Source organism: Rhinopithecus roxellana, chromosome 17, assembly GCF_007565055.1.
Source record: "Rhinopithecus roxellana isolate Shanxi Qingling chromosome 17, ASM756505v1, whole genome shotgun sequence".
Taxonomy (NCBI): domain Eukaryota; kingdom Metazoa; phylum Chordata; class Mammalia; order Primates; family Cercopithecidae; genus Rhinopithecus; species Rhinopithecus roxellana.
The window spans coordinates 67,640,924-67,657,552 of NC_044565.1; the positions used below are offsets into that span (position 1 = coordinate 67,640,924).

The 16,629-nt window shown below is 39.2% G+C and overlaps 1 protein-coding gene across 4 annotated transcripts in view; it reads right to left on the reverse strand.

Annotated features, from left to right (window-relative positions):
* Positions 1–1,479: 1,479 nt before the first annotated feature.
* The window catches only part of ASXL2 (ASXL transcriptional regulator 2), a 162,833-nt gene continuing 147,683 nt past the window's right edge, over positions 1,480–16,629 (reverse strand). For all 4 annotated transcript variants that reach the window (XM_010383018.2, XM_030921037.1, XM_030921039.1 and 1 more), the window contains one exon: positions 1,480–12,188. In XM_010383018.2, the coding sequence (XP_010381320.2) occupies positions 9,741–12,188 (2,448 nt within the window). In that variant the 3' untranslated portion in view covers positions 1,480–9,740. The remainder of the gene's footprint in view (positions 12,189–16,629) is intronic.

Consider the following 16,629-nt stretch of genomic DNA (forward strand, 5'->3'; position numbering starts at 1 on the left):
TCTTACATCACTACTACTAGTTTCTCTAGACTTTTTCTTAACTCTGCTGGTTATTTCCTTAAACAAACTGCTTTTAATTTAGCCTTTTCAGCTTGTTCAGAGAAGAAAATATGTTTTCTCTATCCACTTGGTTTTCTTAAAAAAAAAAAAAGTGGTAAAATATACATAAAACTTTTAACAATTTTTAAAACATACAGGTCTGTGGCATTAAGTACATTCACAATGTTGTGCATCCATCACCACTGTTCGTCTCCAGAACTTTTTCATCTTTCCCAATGGAAACTCTGTACTCATTAAACATTAACTCCCCAATCCTTCCCGACTCCCCAGCCCGATAGCCAGCATTCTAGTGTCTTCAAGAATTTGGCTAGATACTTGATATAAATGGAATTATACAATGTTTGTCCTTTTGTCTATTTCACTTAGCATGTCTTCAAGGCTTATCCATGTTGTAGCATGACAGAATTTTCTTTTTTATAAGGCTAATATTCCATTGTGTATATACATATATACTCACACACATATTTTATCCATTCATCTGTCAATGAACATTTGAGTTGCTTCTACCTTATGACTGTGAACAATGCTAAAAACATTGACAAACAAATGTGTCCATGTCCCTGCTTCCACTTCTTTGGGGTGTATACCTAGAAATGGAATTGCTGGATCACAAAATTAATTTTTTGAGTATAGTTTAACCACTACACTGTTATCCACAATGGCTGTATTTAACATTTTCACCAGCAACGTACAAGGTCCTTTGAGCAATTCCAGTCTTTTGCCCATTTTTTTGTTTTTGAGTTCTTTATATATTTTCAATATTATCAGATAAATGATTTGCAAATATATTCTCCCATTCTGTGGGTTGCTTTTTCACTGTTGATAACGTCCTTTGAAGCACAATTTAAAAACTGTTTATCTATTTTTCTTTTGCTGTACATGCTTTTGTCATAACATTCAAGAAATCATTGTCAAATCCAATTGTGAAACTCTCCGTTTTCTTCTAAGACTTTTATAATTTTCCCCGAGTGAATTTTTGTATATTGTGTAAGGGTCCAACTTCATTCTTTTTGCATGTGGATATCACATTTTCCCAACACCACTTGTTGAAGACTGTCCCTTCCCCATTGACTGAGCTTGGCACTTATGTTGAAAATCACTTGACCATGTATGTGAGCAGTTATTTCTGGGCTATTGTATTCCATTGGTTTATATGTCTGTCTTTATGCCAGGACCACACCTTTGTGATTACTGCAGCTTTGTAGTATGGTTTTCCTTTTTCATTTCTGAAAGATACACACTTCATCTAGTTCATGTTGAATTCTTAAACCCCCCTTGTTTTCTGACAAGATTAGCACTCTCTGTAGTACCAACTTTAGTTAGGACCCAGGGACAGCTGTGCACAGAGGACTAGATAACAAGCAGGTAAGCCATTCCACATGGTGTCTGCTTTCTTTGGAAAAGAAAAGGCCCAGTCACTAGAGTAAAACTGTATGCCTTTATTCAACATAGAATGAGTCAGTAAAATACGGTTTGTCCATGTGCAGAAACATTATACATTCAACTTTGAAGAAGGTAGTTTTTATACGACCAAGGAAAAAACAGCCTAAAAGTGAGAGGAAAAAAGACGATAGTGAGGAGCTAAAAGGCAGAGTTTATTTGTCAAAGTGCTAAGGCCTATGAGCACAAAGATTTTAAGTGAGTAAGAATTACATAGGGTCATTTCTTCCATTCCGACTTCTCTAGGTGCTGGTGAAGGGTGCGATGCAATCATAGAATTAAGACAGGTTTAAAAAAAAAAAAAACATAGGTCAAAGCACTTACAGCTAAGTTTTTTTTTTCCCCCAAATTTCTAGAGTTTCATTTGTTGTGTTCTCTAGATCTCTCACGAATTCTAGAAATTTTGTGAATTCTCTGAGAACAAACTTGTTCTTTAATCAGTACATTATTAGAGAACAAATTAAGATGTTTGCCCCAACCTAGAATTTGTCTCCTTATCTAACAAAAGGGTAACCAATCCAAGACTCTGGAAGCATCTGATTAACTTAAAATGTGTGCAAAGTGATTACAGGTAGGTTAAGCTGGGGTCACTACTGAAGAAGTCTCCATACTGTAACATGCCTGAAAATCTAAAACGAAAAGAACTACTGACTTAGGGTCAAAGCCCAACTCTATTAAATTTCCAAGCTCTAGGTATCTGAAGACATTAGATTCTGTTTTTAAAAAGAATGTAAAATTTTACGTATGATACTTTCCATAGGAAAGACATAAGCTGTGTGTAAAATAGTTCTAAAGTATCTTCAGATATTTTGGTAACACTTAATGCATTGCTTTCTAACTGGGCTAATTTGAATCTTAAATATTTAAATAGTTTGAGAATCCCTGATTAAACTTAATAAAAGTATTGACTCAAGTTGGTCTAATATAGTGTTTAGGAAGCCAAGTTCCATTTCACTTAACAGACAGAAGTGCACTAATCCTGATTAGTGGCAAAAGCCACCACAGTTCAACAGAAAACTATTCCTTATCCCACAGAATGTCTCAAATCAAACTACAGGTTACACTCATGGCAATTCAACATTACATTAAGTGAATCTAAAATCTTAAAAGGAAATCTCTCAAAAATGGAATAAGCTACTTAATTCAAAGTTTACTTAAATCCATTTAAACCAAACTCCAGGTTATCTTTCTTCTCCCTAAGGCATCCTCTAGGTTTTACAATTAAGAAGAAAATCAGGATTTTAAAAAATTCCCTTTAGGTTCTTTTGGGCTGGAAGCAGCACGAAAAGTGAGGTGGAAGTTACTCTTCAGGAAAACCCACTATTTAGCCACAGCCCAGTTCCAAGTTGATCATTTCTGGCTCTTTTCCTGGTTTCGCTTTTCCTTCCTGTTACAAGATCTCCTTTCAGGGAATCCCTTTTTAGGTTAAGGCAGAAAGTTACATGGAAGTAGTCTATATGGTCTCTACGAAAAACAAAAACAAAAACAACCCAACCTATTGTTAAAGGTTACCAAGTATTAGGAAAATGGAGGACGCTCATCCTCCTGGTTCCTGGACAGAGTTGAAACTACATTACACAGTGGAATACACCAAATTCTTCTTTGAAAAGCGCTAGAGTCCTGCTGAAGTCCTTTTTAATTCCAGTTGTGACTTAGGACAAAAAAGGAAAAGCCACTCCTACAACATTAGAAAAGGACATGAAAGTAATTTTATCCATTATGGAGAAAAACTGGGATGCAACAATTCCGAATGAAGAGATAGTTACTTATCATCTATAAGATGAAAATCGTGTTTTAAGAAAAAGTCCCTTTAGCTTCTTTTAGGTTTGAATAGTGACAGGAAAGCTGCGTTATTTACCCAACTGTATTTAAAAGGGTTTAACAAAACACTAACTTACTGACCTAAATTAACTACTGACAGAGAATGCTGTTGGCCTGCTTCTAATTTAGATGTTAGAGATTTCTTGAAATTTCTATAGACGACTTTAGCTATTCCAACAATAGTTCTCAAAAAAAAGTGCATTTTATTAAGATGGCTCATTTCCACACTTTTTTCATCTAGGGACCTTCTTTCTTCATGTATGTGCCACTGCTGTGTCCAGTGTCTCAAACACTTCCATTTCATAACTCATTTACATTTTCGACATATCTTGGGAAAAAGGTAGCATTATTACTCCTTGAGTCTAGAACTAGAAACATGCTGTATAGTCACTACTTTAGGAAAAACTTTCTGCAATTTACATGACTATTTTTGCTTACCTTTGCATAACTAGCACTTTAGTAGTGCTTAGCACACAGTAGGTGCTCTACAAATATTTGAATTAGTAAATAACATGATTTGTACATACAAAGTTAGACTTCTAAAGACCAGTTGAGGTCAAGCAATCTCAGAAGCTATGAACACAGGTTTCTGACTCTGTGAAGTAAATAAAGGGTAGCTGGGGATCCAAGTTGAAGGTATCTTGTCTTCTGGTATGTTGTTCTTTCTCCCTCAGGGGCAGACCAACTCTACTTGCAGGCACCCATGTCATCATCTGAATATAAATTTATCTTCCCATGAGATAGGAGACCCATCTAAATAATGATAAATATGTACCAGAAATGGGGAGTCAATCTTTGTAAATGGTCATTATGGATTAGTTTGTACACATTTAAATATTTTATCTTCATTCTTACTATATATGGAAATTATGAAGATGCTGATGTTCCCTGAGACTTAAGAAGTTTCCTTTAGAAATAGCACATTTTCAGTTAAGATCTAGACTGCTTTTCTCTTGGAAGGCTGAATTATCTCCAACGTCTTGGGACAACCCAGATATTTGACATTCCAGTATTTGAAAAATAAAAACTGTCTTTTAAAAAGCCAATGTAAAGAAAAAAGCCAATGTATCCTTACATTAACTTCCAAAATGTATTTTTTCTTTTCAGTGAAAATAACCACAGCTGGGCAATTATGGGAACCAGCTAACTACAATAAAATCAGTTTTATGGGTCATCAAGATACATTCTTGAAAATCTCACCTTAACAACTTTTCTTCTAGGTCATCAATGATTTGATATATTATTCACTTGTTCAAAAATAGGCTACTTTTCTTTATGAAGACGATGTAGTCACCATTTTGCTCCTATCATATTCTAAAATCAAGTATTTACTTTGCAGCCACAAAATGAGTTCTTATGGATTAGACAGTAGTCTCGGTATGGGCTTATAGACAACCTCTCCTACCAACTGGCTCAGACCTCATTTCCATAGCTACCCTTCCTGACACAGGGGAGTTCAAAATTCAAGTGTTAAATGCTGAAATAGAACCTAATCAAGGCACAGGTGTTTCTCTTCACACTATTCTCCTAGCTCTTTGACCTCTCCAGATTAGACAGGCAGGAAGGACATGACTGGCTATGAAACTCACTTCTGAGAGAACTGGGAAATGGAAAAAAAAAATTTTTCTATCATCTTCAAGAGACTATTTCTTCACACACCCCTAAGGCCTGGAAAGTGGTGGTGGCAGTAAATGTCTGCTAATGAATTAACCACTGTGGAGAAAGGAAAACTTATTTTTCTCCCCCGAGAGATTTCCTTACCATTCTTTGATTGAGAAGCAAACAATGGGCACATTAATAAAGAGGCTGCACCGCATTTCTTCACTTTTCCAGTAATGTTAGGGGGTTAGGAGACAAAACAGATTAAGGGAGAAAACATGGAGACAGACAGATAAGGAAAATTTAATCAGTTTTACTTAAATTCTGAAAGAAATACACTACCCTGATTTATCACCAAGTTCCTCATTTTGCTCTCTTCCATACAATCTGTGGGAACCATCCCATAGTAGTATAAGGCAGTAACTGAGGACCCTTACCCATGCCACTCTCAGATGTATGTCAAACCTCAAGATTCACCAAAAAACTCCAAGGTTTTTATTTTCACTTTTAATGATCTTTTACTTAATAATAAAATGAAAAATAAGAATATAGGAATACATACAATCTATATACATATATTTATTGCAAATACTTAAAATTCTTATGTAAAATGATTTTCTATATTTGTGAAAAAATATGACTTTTTAAATGGTGTTGACACCAACTTCTCTGTACATACCCTCAATTCCAATGTTAACAATTCCTTTAAAAAGGCAAAAGACACAAAAGTTTAGCATTTACCAAACCAGTCTGTACAAACCTTATAGCCAGAAGGGAAAAAAATAGCTTGTGGTAAATAAGTCAATTTTCTTTTAAAATAAAAAATAAACCCCAAAACTATTCCCCTTATTGCATTTTTCTGAAATAATCTGAGTGTCTTTAGAGTAACTTCCTTTGAAATAATTTGTGCCTTAACAGAGAGGTCCTACATCAAACATACCATATATGAGAAATTCAAAGTCTTCCACTGTCACTTTTTACAGATATTAAAATATATATTACTTAAAATATATTACTGGAAAGCTATTTTTAAAATTGATCTTCAATAGTTGTATCAAATGTAAAGCATTAAAAAAAATAAAGTAACCAAGAATCTACGAAGCTATTGCTTCAACTTTAGGAAATGTTTTACCTACTGTTCTCTTTCAATAGGTGTGTAGGTATTGAAACATGGTAGGAAAGGCCCCTGCCTATCACCATGTTTCTCAAAGTCTCTTTGGACTATTCTATAAATTTAGCTGAAAACTACCCTTGGCCAAGTTACTTACGTAGCACACTGTTGTAATGAGATGGGGAGACTTTTCCCTCCTCGCTATGATGTGAAACCTCTAGGTCAAAGAGAAAACTCTGGCACTGCTCACTGATAGTGAGTTCTAGAAATAAAAAGCAGTGTAATGACCAGAGAAGCCCCCCGACTCCTCACCCCCATTACAGCAAATCACTTCACCAGAGAGTTATTTACTGCTCTCTAAGGTGGAGAAAGGCAATAATAAGCAACAGAATGTTAACTGTCAGGTCATTAACATGTATGACTTTGCACCTTCACCTGGAAGGCAATGAGGTCTTCCTTTGGCTATTTAAATCTGAGATAAGCTCTAAAACATGTACATCTGTATGCTTTCACAGCCCAATAAGTATGCTCTCTCCACCCCAAGAAAAGTTTCCCATTTGCCAGCTCTTATTCTTAGAAATGTTACACGAAATACCACAGAGAGCTTCAGTATCTTGCGCATAGGGGTCATGTAACAGAAGTAGGACAAACAACTCCAGGCTATTTGGCTTTACTTTCTGTTTAATAGGATGGAGAATTCTAATTCTTCAAAATTAGTTAAGATTCAGGGAGACTTCTTTACTAAACAACTTAGAATCTTTATAAACAAGACTGAGGCTATATTATTAATGCTGTCTCCTGGGGTGACCTGCAGTGGAGGACATCTAAAGGCTGGAGAGGGGTGCACGGGAGGCATATGCATCAGGCATAATGCCTGACTAGTCACTGGAAATAATGCCAGGTCATACCCTAAGAAGAAGCTCAGCATTTATTAAAACTTTTCAGATCGGGTTGAAAGGTAAAACGACTCAAAAACTAAGGTAAAGATTGCTTTAAAGGTGCTGCTGGAGTACCCTACCAATAATTTAAAGGTTTTGTTTCTACTGCTTCATTTTCTAAAAGGCCAGATTGTAATGTTTTTTTTGTTGCTGTTGTTTTTAATTTTTCTGTTCAGCTTTTAAGATGAATGGCTTTCCACTTGAAACCTCTGTGTTGAAACAAACTGATAAATAGATTGGTATTCAAGTTACTACCCAAGTAAGAGAATTTACCTGTTCTCTTGTCTGGTCAAGATTGAGGCAGTGTATCTAGTTGGCAATATCTGTTTCAGGAGCATTCCTAAATGCAAATATTTAGCTGAGTATTATTTGTTAAGATAAGCTGGTGAACAGCAATGTTTAGGACCTATCGAGAAGAGCCGGGGTCAAGATGAAGAGGCACAATATGGTTTGCTCTCTAAATGGACTTAAAAATCCCTGATACCTTTCCTCCTTTCCTAGTTACAGTCTGTTCATCCTTAAGTCAAGGGAAGCACAGAGGAAAACCTTTCTGACAGGAAAGGGATAAAGCAGAAATATCACTCTCATCAATCCAAATTGGTAACTGACATTTAGCATGGAGTCAATTCCAAAACTCTCAACCTCTTCTAGCACGCTGACCAGCCCTCAGCCCTGGCACTAAGGTGGAGTGAAGGGGTAGGGCAGGGAGAGTTATACTCAGCAACAGATCTCTTTAAACCCTTATTGGATTGCCCAAGGTACTGAATGTTTGGGAGAACCATTATTTCTGTTTTCTACCGGTTCTTGGCTTGAAGATATACTCCTTATCCCCAATCCTTGCAGCCTTCTTATCTCTTAGCTGTGTGTGTGCTGGAAGGGGGAAAGATGGACAGACATATTGTACTGACTGAAGCTGGAACATAGATATTAATCCTATATTGGCCTTGGGCCACAAAAAACCCAGAAGTGAAAAGTGAAAAACAGTGAAGTGAGTTTCTTATGGGGCGGAGCAGGGGCTGTGGGAAAGCATTAAAGAGTGTGTGATGTGGGAGTGGGGTGGGCAGGGGTAGGTAGTAGAATAGGGGCAAAACATAGATTATTGCCTATTTTCTCCTAATCTGGAATGTGACTTAACAAGTTTAATCTGTTCTGCATTTTATAAATCTCACATCCTAAATATGAGGGACAAATACAACTGTACTATGTTGCATTAACATTTGTACTTTACACATTCCAAATCAGGAGACTTGAAATCAATATGCAAATGATGCAAACTGACACACCCCCAATAAATACAAAATTCTGTTAAACTGCAGGTTTAATGTTCCTTAACCATGACCTAAATATTATGTACTCACAAATTCTTCAGTCACTAGAAAAGGATTTAAAAACAAAAAAGAAAACAAGAAAGAAAAAGAAACTAAAACCACCAACCAAAAAACCTTTAGGGCTCATTTTCCTTCTTTTCCAGTTGTTCCCTTAGTCATTCACTGAGGCCCCCTTGCATTAGAAATTTCTAGTGCTCAGACAGCAGTAATCCAAACAAGGGCTATATTTTCTAAAACAGGAAAAGTGTCTTGTATTGTCTATGTGTGTGCACATACACGTATGTGTAAAGTAAGATATAGTAAGATGATGTCATCCTGTTCAGATGCCTGGGAGGTCAAAGCAGGTTGAACAGAATGAACAAATGTGGCATTGGTGAGCTTTTCTACCTGCAACAACAGCTGACTATCAAGCACTAGGTTAACAGGTTGGGAGACAAGAGGAAAAGAGAGGTGACCTTGTTCTAGTGTAAAAATTGTTTTCCAAAGTTCTTCACGTTCAATTTAACAGTTTCTGTGGTTTCACTCCCCTTGCTCAACAAGATGTAGCTCAAATCACCCAATCACTAACACTTTTCTGTTCATTTTATATTAGTAGTTCAAAATTGTTAGGTACCACGAATGACTAAGTGAGGGGTAGGGTATTTTTGCTGGAACTGTTGCACTGCACAGCCTGTAACAACACAGGGGTTCCCAGAGAGGCACTCCCTTCACGGACTACATTCACTGTCTCAGGGCAGGGGGTGGGATCAGGGAACAGCAGGGATCCATAAATTCCAAGCAGATTGCTTGGCAACAGTACTAGACCATGGAAGCCAAGAACCAAGTCAGGGCTTTCTGAGTCTGAGACACTACCTGTGAAATGAATTCCTTACCAAAAATTTCAATTTAAGATTCCACCTAAGGTAAAGGGACTGAGTAAAACCCTGAATCCAAGTCCTGCAAAGGCTGAATAATCTATGAACAAGCTGCGGCCAGACTGTCCAGACAAAATCAGTGTGAATGGCCATTTCTTAGACCATTCCTTCACTTTCCTTTTCCTAGCTTCCTAGGAAATGTCAGAAGGGAGACAGCTTCCTTTTACCATGCTGGCATTAAACTTTTCTCAGTCACAAGTAGTAGAACATAAATCTGAATTCAAAGTAACACATTATTACCTAAACACTTGGAAAAATGTTAAACAAAATGTGACATATTTACATGATTTTGTAAGTGCAAACTTGTCACAAATTCACAAAGTCTTGCTTGACTTAGACTTACTATACAAGGTGCTCTTCCTCTAAAATGGTAAAGATCTGTACTTTGTATTCCTGATTAAGTAACATCTGTCTCTGAAGACAACTGAAACCTACTTGTTTATTTCTGTGATTCCAAAAGGATGCAAAAAACCCAACTGGTCAACCCTTCCCTTCCCGCTCCTTTACAGTGTATCTCTTTCTAGTCTCATTACCGAACAACAAGGCAGGAGACGCACAGTTTGGAGGGGCCAATGCAATCATCATGGCAGAAAGCGCCACAGCCTTTGCACATGATCATGGCTTTCAAGCGGCAGTAACATTTCGAAGGCGTGCCCTCTATGCTGTTCTCCTCAGGGAAGGCCTGAACAGGCATGGTCTGGCCATGGCTGCTGGGATTCATAGCTTGGCTAGCAGGGATGGTAGTGACAGTCACTGAAAATGACATGACATCACCTACATTGCTAGATACCTGGCTACCTGGTACAGCAGAGTTATGGTCCATGTCAGATGAGGTGGAGACATTGATCATGCCTCTGTAGCTTGGCCCTATCTGGGTGGGGCTTCCATACAACTTCGGGGTTTGCAGGGGTGGAAGGAGTAGGGGCTGGTGGGTGGGGCTGTCTGCAGGCAGAGGAAGAAGAGTAGAATTGAAAAGCTCGGGGCTGCTACGGATTGTCTTACCTCTCACTGCATGAGCCATCTGCTTCTGTGCTGCCTGAATTAAATCTCTGGCTAAGGTCTTTTCATCAAATGTCTGGCCTCTAGGGAACAGGTAATTCTCCTTACTTAAAGTGGTTTGCTCATTCACTGGTATCTCAGGCTTCACATTCTTGCTAGCTAAGCAATCACTGGTAGATACAGTTTCCCTGCTGTGGGGTGCTGAACTTGTGTCACCCTTGCCAGCACTCTGGGAAACCTGGGGCTCCTCTTTCACCATGACAGATTCCTGCTCATCACCAGTACTTTCCTCATCAGTGTCATCTTCTTTGCTGCTGCTACTCTCTCCTGTTGCATTTTTACAGTCTGTATATCCCATTTTCAAGGCTTCAGTGGGGCTGCTTAGACAAAAACGGTCTTCAGGGTTTACAGAATGGGTCCTCCTAAAGCTCTCTGAGCCCCGGCCATAGGTAGAAATATTCAGTAAGTAGTGCCCTGCCATTGCAGGTTTGGATGTCCTTCTGCCAGCAAAACCCAGCATGAACCTCTGGCTTGTGGAGATGTCTTCCAGCTGGAAACCTGAGTGAGCGAAGTTGAACTGCGAGGGCGGCACAACTGAGAGAAGATTCTGCCTCCGAACCCTCTGAATGAGAGTCTGAAGGATCTGATCTTGGGTTGCTTTACTTAGTCCTTCTTGGTATTGGTGTGTGTCAGCGCTGGAGTCCCTCAGCTCCTTAGCTGAAAAGAGCTGAAGGGGCCTTGGAACCTGGGGGAGCTGCTTACTTTGCAAGGTTTTGCCCAGCTGCTGCTGTGTAGCTGGATGGGACTGTCTCTCATTAACTTCCACTCTGGTGCTATTTTCTGTTGTGTTGGTACCTATAAGCGCTCCCATCCCCCTTTCCTCTTGAGTAGTCAGTGGAACCATTTTCATTTCAACTTTGGTGAGAGGTTTAGGCAGAATTTGCTCCATGGGAACATCTTTGCCTTGAAGCAGCTGAGTAACTAAAGGATTATTAGCAGGAATACTAGAGGTTGGTCTTAAAGTGGGTCCATTCATGTTTAAAGAAGTTCCTGGGGTTTTAAGGCTAGAAGCTGCTGGCAAAGTGCTCGAGGGTGGAGCTGATCCAGCAGGTGCTGTAGTTGCACTGACCTGTGGTACAGGAAACTTTTCTAAAGTGGCTGTGGTCAATAAAGATGTTAAAGGGGAGGGAGTTACAGCCACTGGCACACTAGCATCTGTCTTTGATGAGGCTGAAGGGTTAGGTATATTCTTACTAGGACCTGCTTTGAGCTCGACTGTGCCATCAGCTGCAAAATGAACAGGTGAGGCACCTGAGATTAGAGCAGGACCTGTTGGAGAAGGTGCTTTCTCCTGTCTGCAACTACTGGGCCCTTGTGGATGGCTGAGAGAGGCCACTGTGGCTGTTGCCCTGGTGGGGTTCAGTTTTTCATTATTCAATTTCTCTATGTGGGCTGGTGATGGGACACTTGTGCATGCTCCACTGATGGCAGGTGTTGGAGGCACTGTGGGGGTTTGCTGTAGTTGTGCTCCAAAGACACTATGAGGCTGTGCCTGGCCTGGGGTGGTCTTGGTCTCAGACTGGGGCTGAGTCTCTGGACCACAGGGTAAAAGCTCTCTCGTACCTCCCCTGCTTCCAGTTCCTGCCAGTTCCAGTGTGGGGCCCTTTCCAGTTTCACTGACTCTGTCTGAGCCTGGACTGCCTCCTCTAGCAGTCTGCCCTTCACCACCCTCTCCTGGACCCTGTCCACCCCCTGGGCCAGGTCCTGGAATGGTCCCTCCAACTGAGGCGGCTGCAGCAGCTGCGGCGGCAGCGGCAGCTGCTGCCCTCTGTGCTTTGACCAGTTGAGCTTTTGCTTTGATGTCTGCAAGAGTTCTGGCTCCTGTTCTGTTAGGACTAGTGATGGAGACTGGAAAACGAGCCCTGGGAGAGACCTGCGATGGATGAAACGGCATGGGGGAGATTCTGGAGACCGGGATCTGAAAGAAGTAGAGGGGAAAAAACAACAGAGCTTAGTTTTCATTTCTAAGAATAACAAAACTTCATTAGCCCTCACATTTTAAAAACAGACGAACACTACAGTACCTGTGACAAACATGGGTGGTCTATGGCCGAGAGGCCAAACCTTGGAGACAGTAACACTAGTTTGTCTCTAGAGTCCTTACATCCACTTTTTCTATTGGTGCCAAAGACAACTGCTTCCACTTTCACCCCAAATCCCCACACCTCTTTTCCTATCTCAACTCCCTCCTAATGTCACTATTACAAGTGCTTATCATGATACAAAGCTTTCTAGGGCATTTGCATTTTTTAAAAGTGTATTTATGTTTGAGAAAGGAGAGAAAAGCAAGCAAGCCAGCCACCCATACCACTACTGTCTTTTAGTTCTTAGCTTTACTACCAAGGTCCAGGGGGAAAATACTTGCTCTTCTCTGTTCTACATACACACACACACACACTTGGGCTGGATTATCTCAAATTACACAGGCTTCTAGATAGCACTGGAAGGAAGACAATGTGTGATGCATAGGAGCCCCCACCATGCCCACATATAAAGGAGTATGTACATAATGTTTACCAGCCATTCTCATCTCTGGCTGGTATTATATTTACTTGTGCAACCTTTTAAAAATATATATGCTCTGGGTCCTATCCCAAAAACTACAAATTAGAATCCCCAGGACCTAGGAATTTTTTTTTTTTTTAGACAGGGTCTTGCTCTGTCACCCAGGCTGGAGTGCAGTGGTGTGATCTCAGCTCACTGCAACCTCAGTCTCCTGGATTCAAGTGATTCTTGTGCCTCTGCCACTCGAGTAGCTGGGATTACAGGCGTGGGCCACACGTCTGGCTAACTTTTGTATTTTTAGTAGAGATGGGGTTTCACCATGTTGGTCAGGCTAGTCTTGAACTCCTGACCTCATGTGATACACCTTGCCTTGGCCTCCCAAAGTGCTCAGATTACAGGCATGAGCCACTGCACCTAGTCTGAAAAAGTCTGGCCTATGGTAACTCCTGAGGGAGACTCCAGCTCAAACAAACAAACAAAAAAATGTGTTACTAAAAAGCTACTTGTGAGATTCTGATGTCTATCAGGTTTGAAACCACTGATTTTCTTCTTTTTTTTTTTTGAGACAGAGTTCTCTCTGTCGCCCAGGCCGGAGTGCAGTGGCACAGTCTCAGCTCACTGTAACCTCTGCCTCCCAGGTTCAAGTGATTCTTGTGGCTCAGCCTCCCGGGTAGCTGGGATTACCGGTGCCCGCCACCACGTCCAGCTAATTGTTTTGTATTTTTAGCAGAGATGGGGTTTCACCATGTTGGCCAGGATGGCCTCGAACTCCTGACTTCAAGTGATCCACCCACCTCGGCCTCCCAAAGTGCTGGGATTACAGGCGTGAGCCACCATGCCTGGCCAAAACCAATGATTTTCATACAATAAAATCAACATGTCTGAAACAAATCTGCCTTCTGTCCTGAACAATACTTTGAAAGCTATTAGAGTTACTAATAATGCATCAAGATGTGGACCCTTCTAGTAACTGGTTGAGTTTATAGGAACAAACAACTGTTAAGATGTTCTAAAGCATTTAATTTTAAAAAATTAACCCACTAAACCCTAAGAAAATGCATGCCATTTTTCTTAATGTTCTTAAATTAAGAACAATAAAGTCACTAAACATTTTTCATTATTTGCAATACTAATTTCTCAAAAGGTCAGTAGTCCTCAAAAATTGATTCTCCATAATTCCGAAGTTAGAGCCACGGGACTTTATAACAGAGTATATGTCTTACATCAGGAAATCTACTTAATCTCTCTAAGAGCTAAATCTATTTCACATCCAATTCGAACAAGCCTAGATAGTATATTTACTCAGCACATAGTATTTTAGAGGCTGCCTACAGTAAGAAAGCAGCAGTTATTGTCCTTTATTTTTATCATATGAAAGAAACTGCAGGGGAAAAAAATGAAAAAAGAAAAAGATAAAACTAAAAAAGTAAATACAAGAAAGGTGTTTAGGGGAATTTATATAGGGACAAACAACTTTACATAAGAATACTCTTGAGAGTAACACTGTACCTAGCATAATACATGGTATCATAATAACATAATCATTAACAATAACGTGTTGAAATCAAATAAGAACCATTAAAAGTGGTTAAAATGAAAGGTTTCAGTACCTAAAAATAAGTTTCAGTTACTTATGTGAATAGCCCTATTACCTGATTATGCAGAATAAATCATATCTTCTTTTTAAGTGCAAAACCACTCAAAGTTGTCCAGGCACTGATAACAATTTAATTTACTGAGAAGCCCTACCCCAGGAGAGCAGAGAGATTCAGTCCTTTTCTTTTTAAGTGTACAGTCATCCCTTGGTATCCATGGGGGATTGGTTCTAGGACTCTGGAAAATATCAAAATCTGAGGATGCTCAAGTCAAGTCCTTTATATAAAATGGCATAGTATTTGCAGATAACCTCCACATATCCTCCCATATATTTTAAGTCACCTCTAGATTACTTATAACACCTAACATAATGTAAATGCTATATAAATCATTATACTGTATTTTTACATTTGTATTGTTTTTCAAATATTTTTGATAGGTGGTTGGTTGATAATATAGAATTAACCTTGAGGATGTGGAACTTGCTGATACAGAGGGCTGACCGTATATGGAATGTAAAACATATAATGTGCATGTGTGTGTATATAATTTTTATATACATATGTATGTATATAAAAGTAACTAAGTTGTAACATTTATACTACATTGCAAATTTTGTTTTCTACTACTACATTGTGAATTTTGTTTTCCACTTAAATTTCGTTTCAAAGGTTTTGTTCTGTTATAAATTACATTAAGCTTTGTCTAAGACAGCAGTACTTGAGATAGGGTCTAAGGGAAGAGAGTTACTAAAGACACTTCTGGAAAAGTCTTTTTTGAGGGAGATGAAGAGGGAGAAGAAAGGAAAAGAATGGAAAAAAGTAAAATTATATTAACTTGGTCACAGTGGATTAAAGTTTCTGTGTAATCCCTCTGGACTAGCAGAAAGCAGACAGAATATGATGTTTACAGGTGAGGAAATAGAAATGATGGGTCTTAGCAACATTTATAGCAAAACCTAAACAGTTACTCAGCTCTTAGGTCTGGAGATAAGCTGTGAATGACATTAAAGAAAAGTTTCTAATATTTTTATAAAAAAGAATAGTAAAAGTGATTAAAACAAAAATCAGAATCTCTGGCAATGCATGTTAATGGTAGAAAAAAAAAAACAAAAAAACAAACCATAGATTCTTAAGTGCTAAAATCACCAATCTTTAAGAGCAATGAACTGGCTGGGCGCGGTGGCTCACGCCTGTAACACTAGCACTTTGGGAGGCTGAGGCGGGTGGATCTTGAGGTCAGGAGTTCAAGATCAGCCTGGCCACCATGGTGAAACCCCTTTATAAATAATTATTTTAATTATTTGTAAACATACAAAAATTAGTTGGGGGTCGTGGCTTACGCCTGTAATCCCAGCTACTTGAGAGGCTGAGAAAGGAGAATTCCTTGAATCCGGGAGGCGGAGGCTGCAGTGAGTCGAGACTGCGTCACTGCACTCCAGCCTGGGTGACAGAGCAAGACTTCATCTTGGGGGGGAAAAAAACAAGCAATGAATAAAAAAGTAATCAGAAGTGGCCCATGCCTGTAATCCCAGCACTCTGGGAGGCAGAGGAGGACAGGTGGCTTGAGGTCAGGAGTTTTTGAGATAGGATCTAAGGGATCACTGGTCAACATGGTGAAACCCCATCTCTACTAAAAAATAAAATTACAAAAATTAGCCAGGTCTGGTGGTGCATGCCTGTAATCCCAGCTACTCAGGAGGCTGCTGAGGCAGGAGAATCCCTTGAACCTCAGAGGCAGAGACTGCAGTGAGCCAAGATTGTGCCACTGCACTCCAGCCTGGACCACAGAACAAGACTCCATTTAAAAAAAAATAAAAAAATAAAAACAAAAAAATACAATGAGAATGGGTCAAGTTCTAGTAAGTGAATCTTTCCAAGGAATACTTCCTGACAGGACTAATTTTGGTTCACCTAAGTTAAATAAAAAGGGGGAAAAAGTACCTTTACTAGGCTTATTTTTCCATTTATATCCTAATGAGTATATCCAGTGCCTTGGCTCTTAAATTCCTTGGCAAGAAAAATAAACTATTTATTAAATGAATGAACTGCAAAATGATATTAAGCAAAAGCCAAAGTATTAATAAATCTTTAAGATCAGAAGTAAAAATGTGTTTGGGTTTTAAAGGGCATTATATATTAAGATAGTCAAAGATACTGCCTAGAAGAATTTGGAAGATTTGACATGCAGCAATATACGGCTAACTGGAAGTTAATCACATGCTAAGCAGTAGAGCTTATCAAGACTATTCCATCTTA